This window comes from Etheostoma cragini, chromosome 23 (assembly GCF_013103735.1).
Source record: "Etheostoma cragini isolate CJK2018 chromosome 23, CSU_Ecrag_1.0, whole genome shotgun sequence".
Classification (NCBI taxonomy): Eukaryota; Metazoa; Chordata; class Actinopteri; order Perciformes; family Percidae; genus Etheostoma; species Etheostoma cragini.
Window position 1 is genome coordinate 5,138,191 of NC_048429.1, and position 12,558 is coordinate 5,150,748.

A 12,558-nucleotide genomic window follows, 5' to 3' on the forward strand; every position below is an offset into this window, starting at 1 on the left:
AAATAAAAAAATAATAAGCTCCCTCTGTGTTGTAAAGACCAAATGAAACACCATGTTCACGTTCTGGATAACATGAAGGCTGCAATGAAAAATGGAGGAGAGGAGCTGTAAAAAGATTACGATGACTGTCGGGATTAGAACCCCTGAACCAAAGACACAAATCCTAGAGCCTCAACGAGCTGGAGACCTGCCTCTGAGAAGAAAGAAGAATAAGTCCTAGTGCTCCACGTGTGAACTTTAATACCAGCACCACAGAAACCTGGACTTTGAAGTTAATGTAAGTGGGGAAATTGCTGTCACATCTTACAGCCACACTGATTTCAGACTAGGCTATTTCTTACATGCTGATAAAACTGAGAAAGAGAAATCAAAGTCTTAATTAACAAAGTCCCCAAATGATTCTTGGAAAGACAACAAAGAAATTCCAAAGCATGATTCAAATCACATTCGCAAGCATTAAGTGCCATGATCATCAAAAGAAATTTGATGTTTATTTCTTTCAAAGAGAAGCCAAATAGAAAGTAATTTTGGGCTTCTAGGGTTCTAGATGTAAACGTCCTTTTCATCATTCTGCATTGAGCATAAAAGCCCGATTGATAACGGATACATATTTGTTCACAAACCAACAGCACTCCAGTCAACCTAGAGCACACACAGATTCAACAAAGGCTGAAAAAAGTTTAATATGACTGCTACTTGGGGCTGGAATCGGTACCCGATGCCTTTAAGGCAGGGATCTTCAACAGCGGGTCCGGGACCCCTAGGGAGTCCTCAGACACAACGCATGGGGTCCTCCAAATATTGTTTTATTTTTTAAGAGCTTTTTCAAAATGTAAAAAGTCTTGACATAGATCCAACACATTATTAGCAAATATAAGGTAGTCACTAAGGCCATGCCAAATGTCTGTTTAACATTGAAACAGCATTTATAAAACCATGGCAACAATTATTAGGCTATTTGAAAAGCTTAGTATTTTATGCAAAAAAGGTCTGTATACGGGCTTTAGGCTGCCCTACAGGTTTTTGTAGGCCTAATTTAAAATTCGTTTTATAAAATATATGTAATAGGGGGTCCTTGCTCCATCTCTCTTACAGCTAAGGGGGCCTTGGCTTAAAAACCGCGCCTCTGCTTTAAGGTACCGACAGAAATAACCCAGTACCAAGTAGTCTTTAAACCTTAAAAGATTCTTGCATTCAATCCTTTTTATACCCAGATTAAGAAAAAATACTATTTGTATGGTACCTAGGGCGTTCAACCAAAAGTGTTCTTTGTTTTAATGTGATGTGTGAACAGGCCCTCTACTGAAGCAGCTACAACCTATGGAGTCTGTGGTGAGTTGAGGTTGAGTTTGTGTATTTGACGTGCATTTGATTGTATTTGAGTGGGCAGTTCACCGGGTAAAGATCCCACCAATACATTTTGAAAGCATGGCTGTACTACACGCCTGTGGCGTATGTAACAAATTAATTCATTAAATGTGGAAGGATTATTTTAAATAAAGAACTCTATTAGTATCAGTATCACTTCGAAGGGCACTGGTATTGGTATTGTTTTTTTTTTTTAAACCCAGCCGTACTGCTACCTGTCTCATCTGCAAGAAAAATCAAGAACTTCAAACTCAAGCGACAGAGCAGCATTTGAGGTACGAGAAAGAGAAAAGGGGAATTACAGGTTTCTCAGCTTTGGAGACACCCTAACCGCTCGGGTAGTCTGAATTTAAGACCCCTGATTTTGAACCACAACAAATGTGATATAAAGCTCTCAAATATAAAGCTAAAAAAAATCTAAACTTATGGGCCATATCATAAACTTATACTGTAGTAACCGTAAATGATCCCCCAGGATTACATGTTTCCAGGTTGAGAAACATTAAGGATACAACTGAAAGAAAAGAAAAAGCACTTCCCGCACAAAAAGTTCCTCCTCCCTGAGTGGGTAGAAGTGAGATGTCAGGAGTTCAGCCTTTCTTAAGGACACTTGCAGCAGGAACTGCACTGACCGCTTCCTGTTCTTTGCAAAACGACCTCAAACCTTTCTTCTCCTCTAAAAACCAGCTGATCCTCAATTCAGCCTTCTTTTTAAATGTCACCCTGTCTGTCTTTCTTCCTCATCTAATTGGCCATTAAATTATTAAAATATCTTAAATGCTCAATAATGGCAGAGTGACCACGCGAAAGAAACTCTATCTAGCTTGCCCCGGGTAAGGCAGCTCCCATCGGCGACAGGATCTAACACCGCTTCTGGCAACTGACCATTAAATTGGCCATTTGCCATTTTCATTTTTTTTCTTCTTCCTGCAGTGGCGGCAGAGACTGTAGTCAGATGGGAGGATAAAGTTAGCTACTACGTGTTATAATGGCAGGGGTCTCCTGAGTGTTGGAAGAGCCCAGGCAGACTAGGGGCTGTTTTTTTTTGAGGAGTTTAAAATCCAAGCCTTGAGCCTGCTTTGCGCTTCTTCTCTTTATTCTGAATTTATAGAATTTTTTTTTTTGCTTGTGTGTCCAACATGACCGCTGACACTCTTGTCCCCACAAAGCCAAAAGCTAGATGGATGGATGGAAGGATGAATGTGTGTCTCAGCATTTGTTTAAACCGCTGTCACTCACATACAGAAAAAATCTACCAGGGGTGCCACATTGCATCACAAATTCCATGAAAAATTTGAAATATAAAAAAAGAGGAATCACCACCATAACAAACTAAATCCTTACCTTCATATGTTCCGCTCTCTAGCAGGGCTCCACTTTTCTCCAATTCCATAAACCGATCAATGGTCACAAAATTATAATCCACCCCTGGGACCTCTCCTTCCTTGGGCTGCCTGGTTGTGCCTGTAGGAGATAAGCAAGAGCTTTGAACACCTCATCACTGCTAAATGGGAGAAGTAAGAGTGAGTCATTGTTGAGTGTTTAAGAAAAGATCGGAACATACCAGAGCTAAGACAAGCTGACCTGGACCTGGCTCTATTCATTAAGTGCCCTCTTTATTCCCTTTTCTCATTTTCCTTCTTGCGCAGCAAAAACTGAATATTTGAACGGCGTGCTTCATGGGGGAGGAGTGTCAAGGTACCATCTCAGGAGCTACTAAGTGATGTAATTTGTACACCAAAAGGAGCAATCACGTCAATTTGCATGGAACTGACATCATGTCGAGGACTCCTGACAGGAGCTGCAGTTCTGCCAGCTGACTGCGACACAGGAGTGATGAAAATACTTGACCCTGTAATAGTAAACTATATTTTTCTTTTCTTTTTTTGTTCCTTAAAGATTTCTTTTTGGGCTTTTATTGACTTTATTAGATAGGACAGATTAAGACAAGAAAGTGGGAGAGAGAGGGGGATGACATGCAGCAAAGGGCCAAGGGTCAGAATTAAACCACGGGCCGCGGCGGTGAGGACTGAGCCTTTGAATATAGGGCGCCTGCTCAACCAGGTGAACCAACAGGGTGCACCATAACAGCAGAATTGCAAGTTAACTTCACTGACACGACCAGCATCTCTCTTCCAGTTACTAAAACAATGTGTGACAAAGTATTTATGATGTCAAACTGAGGTACAAATGGCTTCCTAAATACTTCGTCATCACCATGTGCTAATTAGACTTGTTAAAGCTGATCCCGGCTGTGATAACACTTAGGCACTCTACCCCTGAGGTGCTCAATGGGTTTTCACATTTGGGCGAGGGTTGTTTCCACTAAAAGAGGAGCCTGTAAAACACACTTGTTAGCCCTTTACGACCGCATATAAAGTATCCATCTGTGTGTTTTAAAGTTAGCAGGGGAACAACTGTGCCACTGATCACTCCTCGTAGGTTGTGCGGGGTGAATTGATTTTAGAAGGTTAACCGTCATTGCTCCTGCATCTCCCCACAAGGTTGGAACAATGCCTGTGCGGTGCAGTCGTGGGCCAGGGAGAGCCAGGATTCCTTTCAAACACTGATTACCAAACTTACAATTACACAAAGAATAGTAATCAAGAGAAATTAGCTGTTCTTGAGACTACCAATTGGGAAAATATGAGGAGTCTTAAGGGCCGGTTATTCTGGAAAATAACTGGTTTGTGCAACCAGTACAAAGTGTTTGTAGCGGTTCCAAACAGCCACACTTAATGGCGGATTGAAAAAGCAAGCCGTCCCAGATTGTAATTGTTTAAATACAGGGATAACGTCACAGTTTCACAGTCTCTCCTGTAAGGCATTCTACTGTTGCCCTCACATTAAAAAGTGAAAGTAATAGTTTTGTAACAAATGAAAAAAGAGAAATTGAGAAATAAGTTCCAACTCTGGCTGTTTCCCGCCTCCGCACAGTGGACCAATCATAAAGGCCATGAAGTGGGTGTGTCATTAATGTAATGTGTCATTAATGTGTAAACAGTCTACACAAGATGCTGCAATAAGTTCAAAATGTGTAAGTGAAGTGTTCCAGGAAAAAAAACTAAATAGCCAACAGACTAAAGAAGACATAAACAGGTATTTTCAACTCTGGTTCGACTAATGTGGTAAACTTTTTGAAGTCAATGGACTCACACAGTTGTGTAGACATCCCAGTATTAATCCACATATTAACCCACGTTCCCTCCCGCTTTTGGTGATCCTGCGTATTTACTAACCAGCTATGGGGTTACTAGTGAACGCAAGCCTGTAGTGTTCTCTGGCCTACGGTTGTCTCCGTCATGCTGCCTGGTCCTGTACCCATACATCCATGCCCGTAATGTTACCGGGATTAGCTTCACGTTTTGGGGAAAGGGGGCTTTCAGATCTCCTTTACCTTGTAAAGGTAAGCTAGGTCAGCCCCCTTGAATTCGTTTCTCAAACGTACTTTCAAATTTGTGGGATTTTTCCCTTTAATTAATGATCCACGTATTTTTCCACCTTCCACTGCAAGGCACTTGCTTTTATCTGACAGATTCCTAATGAAACAGGACTCTGTCACTTTCTTCTGACTTTCGGTACCGCCATGATGCCGGGCAAGGGGCACAGACTATGTTGTGTTCAATTTGACATGGAATATCCGGCTTCACAGTCGGAGACTATACATGTCTACAGCATAGACCGAATAAAACAGGTCTATGGTCGGAAGTGTCATGGTCAGAAAGATATTTGATTTCAGTTAATGTTATTTCCCTACCTAGTTTTCGTTATAGCGTTCATTTTTGTTAACAAATATAACCTTGGTGTGAAGACATATGGAATCCATATTATTGTCGTAAAAGTGTGACTGAAGACGTCTGAACTGAAGTCACCTTTTCATGAGAAGAAGCAAAACATCTTCAATCCAGACTCTAGTCCAGAGATATGGTTTCAACATTCTCCAGACAGCATCAAACAAAGTTCATTAACCTGAGGCCATTAAGCTGCTCGCCAATCCTCTTCAAAGTTGCCTTGTTAATATGCTGATTAATTCTTACTAACATGCAGAAACTAAAGCTTTACAAGGCTTTACAATCAACTCGTCTGTTTTTTGTTTACAGAAGATTCTGTCTGAAAAGTCACTTTTTCTCTCAAGCAATCAAGTTGTCAAACATGACTACCATATGGAATATAGCGGCACCCTGTCTGCACTGTTTCAGCCCTCCAAGTAACATTGTACTGACATCGACATTCAAAGCTAAAACATCAAACTGGAACCTGCTGACTGAGTCATTTGTAAGAGATTATAAGCGCAAATGAACAACAGGGAATGCTATTATTTGCTGGAAAAACTGTTGAGTAATGTGTGTGTGTGTGTGTGTGTGTGTGTGTGTATGTGCGTGTGTGTGTGTGTTGCACCTCCAGCGGAGAGTTTCTTGATTGTGTCTGTCCGCATGGGGGCTTGTATACCCGTCAGATTAGCCTCCCCTCACAGGCAGAGCTACTGACTGAGCAGCACACAGACACATTTCAAAGAGGACCTTTGATGTTGCTAAACTATATTTAGCAGTATCTTCTGCTGGGGACTTCTCTCGGGTGACAATTTCTAAAAGGAGGGAACCACAATGCCTCTCGAATTTCAGTCCTTGTATATGGTTCATGATCCTATGTTGCAAATCAGCGATTCTCAAAATACAGCCACCTCTGGGAAGTGCATCAATAATGAGCTTGGATATTTTTAAGAAGGTTTGTAATTATCATTTACAATGCCTTGATTACAGCAAATTGGGAAACTCATTAGGGTTAAATAACGCATGCATCTTTTTGTCCGCCTACGTGAGCTTGGAGTCTCAAAGGTGTGTGTGTGTGAATTGGGCCATTTCAAGAGTGTGGGAAGCTCCTTATAAAAATAAGTAATGTTTTTTTTTTTGCACAGACATCCTTCCTATGAGTCAGGTTTTGTTTAGTTGGTTGACAGAATGAGAGAGAAATAAAGAAAGAGGTAGTTTAAAAGATAAACTAGACTTATTCAGTATTATGATAAGGTACATTATGTCCGTGAGGAAGTTATCATATAGCAATGGAGCCTACTGTATGTACGCTGGAGCTACTGGAGCACAGACTCAAAAAAGTAAACACAGTACATTAGAGCTACGTTGGCAAGAGATACCATGGGGACTGCAAGAACTGTGATTGGTCGGCTTGGATTGTTTGTGTTTTCTCCAACAAATTTCCGATCTCAGTGGAGATTGTTGATGGGGAAGAAAACATCAAGTAAATTGTAGAATTGCTTAATACAAACATCTATGACTTACTGGGTTTTGATGTAAACATTAAAGAATTTAAACATGTACAGAGTTACTCCAAAAGAGGCATATTAGCAGTTTCAAGCTTTTGGTTTTAATTTGAGACCATCAGCAAGAGCTGGTGAAGGTGTCAGGAAAAGACAGCTAAGAGATCCCATGTATGTCCCAGGCAGTGTTGTAAGTAAGTAATGTGTGTATATGTAATGTGCATAAGTCGCACCAAGTTTAAAAGAGGGACTGAATAAATAACAGTTGCAAAAAAAATAACCCCTGTAAGATGAAACTAAAAGCTCGACATTGCAAATATGCCCCTGGCTTTAATGATTATTTAAATATTGCATGGCAATAGTGTGAGGCTACCATTCACATTGTCCCTCTATATCACAAAGTGAATAAAAGAATGTAAAGAAAATGACTTTGGGGTACACGGCAATTAAAGCATGACACAAAGAGGCGCTGCTATCAACAGATGAAATCCAACAATATAAATCACTTCCTATGCTGGGAGCATCATCGGCCGTGCACCATTACACTGAAGTATGAATCCTCCTTTTAAAGTTCACTGCAGCTTCTACGGCAGCAGTCTCCTCAGACAACAAACAGAATATGACAATGAATAGTGAACTAGTAAACAGTAACAGGTCATTTGTCACTTGTTACATTGGAATATTCATGAGAACTGTTTCTTCTCCTGGGATGCAAGCGAACAAACAAGAGAGAAGAAGGGCACAAAAAGACAGACAGGGAGCAATGATAATGGCCATTGAGATTGTGATAGTAGGAGGAAGAGGCAAGCACGGGAAAACAGGGATGCATAAAGGGAGGCAGCATGTGTAATGGATGAGAGAGCAGTTTAAGTCGCAGCGTGGGCTGAGGCTCTTGTAACCTACAGGCCTCCTGCTGTTCTCCAGTACGTCCTCCAAGCCGGATTCAACTCCACAACCACAGGCCACGAGTCCAACTCTTACTTGTGCAGCTGAGCAATACTACAGGACGCCCCGGTTACGGCTAAACACCTATAGTGATTTCATAGATGCAACTACTGCTCTTACAGACTACATTAACATCCCTCTAAATAACCCCTATGTTAATAAAACACTATATTAAATGCATGACCTTGTTGCCCGGCTTCAAACAGAACCTGAGATAACTGTAGGCAATATGAAACAACTCAACAGGGACCCAGAAAATCTGTGGAAAGCGGAAACATTGGCCTCTATTGAAAACAAAAGGTTTATATCCAGAGAAGATCCCATGGCATTGTAGAGGGACATTGTACTGCTCATTTATGAAAAGTCAAAGCGTGTGTAAAGACCCTGAAGAACTGATTATACCATGAGCATTTAAACTTATCATTTCCATACAGTTATGTAGCAAGGTGTAAAGCAATTGGGGAAAAAAAAGAGAAAAATATCAGAAGTGACACAAATTTTGTCTCTGATGTGTGGATTTACTGATTGTGTACAAGTCATTCTCCTTATCTCTCCCCCTTCAATTCTAAGCTGTCCTGTCAATAATAAAGGCCTAAAAATGCTAAAAAAAAATCGTTGAAAAAAAAAGATGGTTTAGTAACATGACACCTTTTCTTTCTCAGAACGTGGAGCAGCTGAATCAGAGCAAAGCAGCCAGATTTGAACACTTCAATACTACTAAGAGATTCTAAAATTCTGGATGTTGATGGCCTTGCCATCAGCTCTTGGGACGGCCAAGTCCATCCCTTTGGTTCAGATTCAAATATCTCAACAACCATTGGATGGATTGCCATGAAATCTGGTACAGACTTTTACGTAATCACTTTGGTGATCCCTTAACCTTTCATTTAGCATAATCATCTGGTCAAAAATTCAATTTTAGTATCATAAATAATGAAATTCCCCTCAGCCTCAGCTGTGTCAATCAGCAAACGTTAGCATGCTAACCCACCAAACTATGATATGTGGTAAACATTATACCCGCTAAACAACAAGAATCTTGGTGGACAAGATTTCTATTTTTAGTGTTAGCATTACACTAATGTAGCATTACATTGAGCTCAGCAACAGGTGACTGTTTTCCTTGATTTACTGACAATTGGTGGCAGTGATAGCATACTTAAATTAATTTAACAACCAGAGCACTACATATATTTTACTGTTAGTGCTGTAGCTTCTGGTGGTCAATAACGTTAAACAGCTTGTTAATATCCCAAAATGAATGCCTTGCATCTGGTTTTAATACACACACACACAGCAAAAAAAAAAACAGTTTGGGGACATACCTCAAGACAGAACGGCCATGGTTGTTCATATTTCAGATCCTCCCTTGTCATTTCTTGTTTAACTTCCTGCCTTGTGTTTTTTCCCGCCTTTGTGATTGTCGCCCCCCCCCCAATGTGCTTCACCTGTTCCTGAGCCCTCGTGTCACCTGTCCCTAATTCACCTTATTACCAGTTGCATTTAGTCCCTGTGTTGTCTTTGTCTGTGGTCAGATCATTGTATTGTTTCGGGTGTTTGTGCGTGGGGTCTACCCCCTTTGTCTCAGTGTTCCAGTTTTGTTAATTTAACCTTCTACTCCTCATTTTGAATGCACAAATTAATTGAAATTTAATCAATCTATTGAGCTCCAGCAGTGTTCACTACCCGTTTTTATACTGTTCTAACAGTCCAGTGTTGGGGACAATTGCCTCAGGCCGGATGTGTAAGGCAGGTCCTGCCCTTTCACGACCTAAACCCTCTGTTATGACTGGCCACGGCAGTGTCAGCACAGCCTATTGTGACCACCCTAATCTTGCCATTAGCCAATTAGGAAGTGACGGGCAGTAGTAATGCCCTTGCATTAGAGGGATGGATTAGTTTGCCATTTAGCGCCTGCCTGCCGTCCTGTGGGCAAATGGACTGATGGAGGACAGTGAACCGTTGCAGCGCGCCAACAAAAGCTGCTTTCACTGCACTTTGGCTTCACAGACAGCAAGTGTGGCGATGTGCTTATTCACTCTTTTCACTGATGATGCAGAGCAATGGCTTGATCAACTGTGATTACGTATCATTTAAGCGGTAATAAAGTCTATCGAGCAGGGCGTGCAGAGGAGGCCGCTGTTTTCACTGAGCTGACGATGAAAGTTAATAGCACTTCTAGGCAGTCTAATCACATTGACCGGGAATGTTTCGCATCCTTGGCAAAGCTCAGATGCAAAACCTCACTTTTGGTTCTTGATCAGATCATCACCTAATGGGATTTCAGGTTCATTCAAGTTCAATGAGATTGATTGTGTGTTGCTTCCCTGCTTATTGACAGCCAGTAATGTGGGATAAATTGGAGAAAGCCAAGCAGTGAACCAGGCTCCCCCTGCCTGCTGGCCCTCTGCCGCCCTCCCCTGAATTCCATTAATAGCTCTGCCCTCCAGGAGGTGCTGGGTGGACCACCTGTAACACAGCCAGAGATATTGATGACTGCATCCTCCCCCAAGGAGAGAGGAGAAAAAAAGGGAGAACTGAGTGGAGTGAGCTGATAAGGTGATAAAGAAATAAAAGGGGGAATCATAATGGAGGCCAGTATTTTAAAAAGATACTTATCATTGAAGACCACATATACAACACAGAAACTGACTATGATGTAACCACTCTGGAAGCGGATATGTCACCATTTGTGATTTGCAATTTCAATACCACGACATTCACAAAGTGTCCTCTAAATAATGTATTCCAATGGTCATTAAAGAGACAAACTAGCAGAAATAAATTGTAAGATAACTACTTACATCTTTCCTAAGAATTAACAAATCAATTTTATGTGTTTCCTCTGAGCAGATGATGACTTGGGCTTTGAATTCTGCTAAATAGTTGCCATGATTTTTCATTTGCAACCGTTACTTGTTGTTTGTCAACTCACAGTAGCCAATGCTCGCTGCCTGACAAATTCAGCAATTATACTTTCTGTTCAACAAATAATTCTCAAAAGGGCATTTTCCAAACTTAATTAATCTTACTCACATATCCAAAACAGCATTTTTTTCCTAGAATGTAAGTTAGCAACTTTTATAGATACTATTACAAAGTTCCTAATAAAATCATAGAAGATCAAGGAGGGCTGCCGGAAATCTAATTTATTCAAACACATGTCAGAGTGAAGCAGAGAGGCTCACATTCTGCCAAACTACATCGAGTGAGCACAGATTGAAGCATCTGATAATAAAAATCCTGTCAAAATGTGATAAGACATCCCTGTAAATGGGCTGAAAATCTTAATGCAGTTAAATGATGTATTTTGCTGATAAATTTACACATCATACTATATTTTCAGCAGATCTGACGTGAGATTTAAATAACCTGTATACATAAGTAAAAGCAATCATTTGAGCTTCTAAATTATTAGATACTGTATACGTTAGACCTCATCATTGATATTGATATATAAACACTATATACAAATTTAATCTGATTACATTTATGGTACCTGTGAAGTTTTCCTGTAAAGAAACAGACGTTGAGATCTTTGAGATTTAACAAATGTATGCGTATTCTCCAGCTTGCAGTCTTCTTCTTCACTGCCTTTGTTAGCGGATGGCTGCGTTTCTTAGCTCATTAGCATCACTGACTTTCAATCAGTAGGGGAAGCAGAAAAGTGCATGAAATTGCTCATGCTCGTGTGATACAAACTAAATGAGGACACGCTCAAAGAATGGTCACAAACTCCACTGAGAACCTCTAATTAATAAATTACTACATAATCAGTATAAAGATAGCTGAAGTTTCTATTGTGACATCAGGTTAAAGTCATTGTAGGCAATACAGCTCGCTTTGCCAGACAATCCTCCACAGCGCTGCAGAGGAGGGTCTGCCTAGTCCACTCAGTCACCATTTCCTTAACCAATCACAATCGGCATGGTCGGCGCTAAGGGCAGAGATCTGAGGAGCAGTTAACCGTAGTCCACCGAAATCCACCAAACCAACATGTAAAACCCTGCTAGTAATGTTCACTCAGGGTTTTGTTGTTAAACTGAGTAAAAAGAGCGGTGACTTTAAATCACCGGTTTCAGGTAACCTCCCTACGGTACCGTTGACAGCAACGCTATTGTTCATTGTACTGTAGTGATCCTAGTGACTGGAAGTGTCACACTGCCGCAGCTGAAAAAAATTCTAGAGAAAACACTGCAACAGCCATTTTATTAATTGATTAATCCTTAAAATCTGCTTTCAAGCAAAATTGCCAAACATTCATTCTCCAGCTTCTCAGTTTTGAGAATTTGCTGCTTATTGTATTTATATTAAATACAATAAGCATGGGTCTAGTCCTGAAACCAAAAGATACAGAAAATAAGACAGGAGCATGAAAAATATCTTACATATCTTCTAGATAATGGCCAGTAATGACACTTAAACTGTTGCTGATGCTGAGTGAATACTAAGTCCGCAGCAAAGTGCAGATGTTACTCTAGAGCCCATGCACACCATTCAAACACTTAAGAGAGTGATAAACTACCAAAGAGTCCATGACAGTGGCAGATCGGCTTGTCATTGCAATGAGCTCTCTGCATTGATTAAGTGCTGCATCAAACACATTTGGCGACAAGACGTGGCAGTGAATCCCAAAAGTTGGCAGCCACAAGAATGCCTGACATTCAAGTTGCAACTCAAGTATATGCCTATCCCACACGTGTGACGCAGTCTGCAGCTAAGATACATACACACAGTGTTAAAACAACCTACCCCTACATAGGGATGTCATCATGATGTCAGTTATCATTGAATATTGAATCAGAGCTTGGTCTCTCTCGTGGAAAGATGTGAATGACTCCTTTCATCGCATCTCAGGCTCCATCTATTTCTTCTTGCTCCTCCAACGGCAACTAAAAGAGATCGCCTTTGGGCTTGCTCCGCATCCCAACTTCCATAAAAATCAAAGCCGTCGTGTTTGCAGGTGGGGGGGG

At 40.8% G+C, this 12,558-nt stretch overlaps 1 protein-coding gene across 13 annotated transcripts in view; it reads right to left on the reverse strand.

Annotated features, from left to right (window-relative positions):
* Positions 1-12,558, reverse strand: part of magi2a (membrane associated guanylate kinase, WW and PDZ domain containing 2a) — a 199,777-nt gene that overhangs the window by 69,756 nt on the left and 117,463 nt on the right. For 12 of the 13 annotated variants that reach the window (XM_034864003.1, XM_034864006.1, XM_034864005.1 and 9 more), the window contains exon 3: positions 2,713-2,832. In XM_034864003.1, coding sequence (XP_034719894.1) covers positions 2,713-2,832 — 120 coding nt within the window. Of the gene's footprint in view, positions 1-2,712; positions 2,833-12,337 lie in introns of all 13 variants that reach the window. The other variant, XM_034864010.1, reaches the window with a different exon arrangement.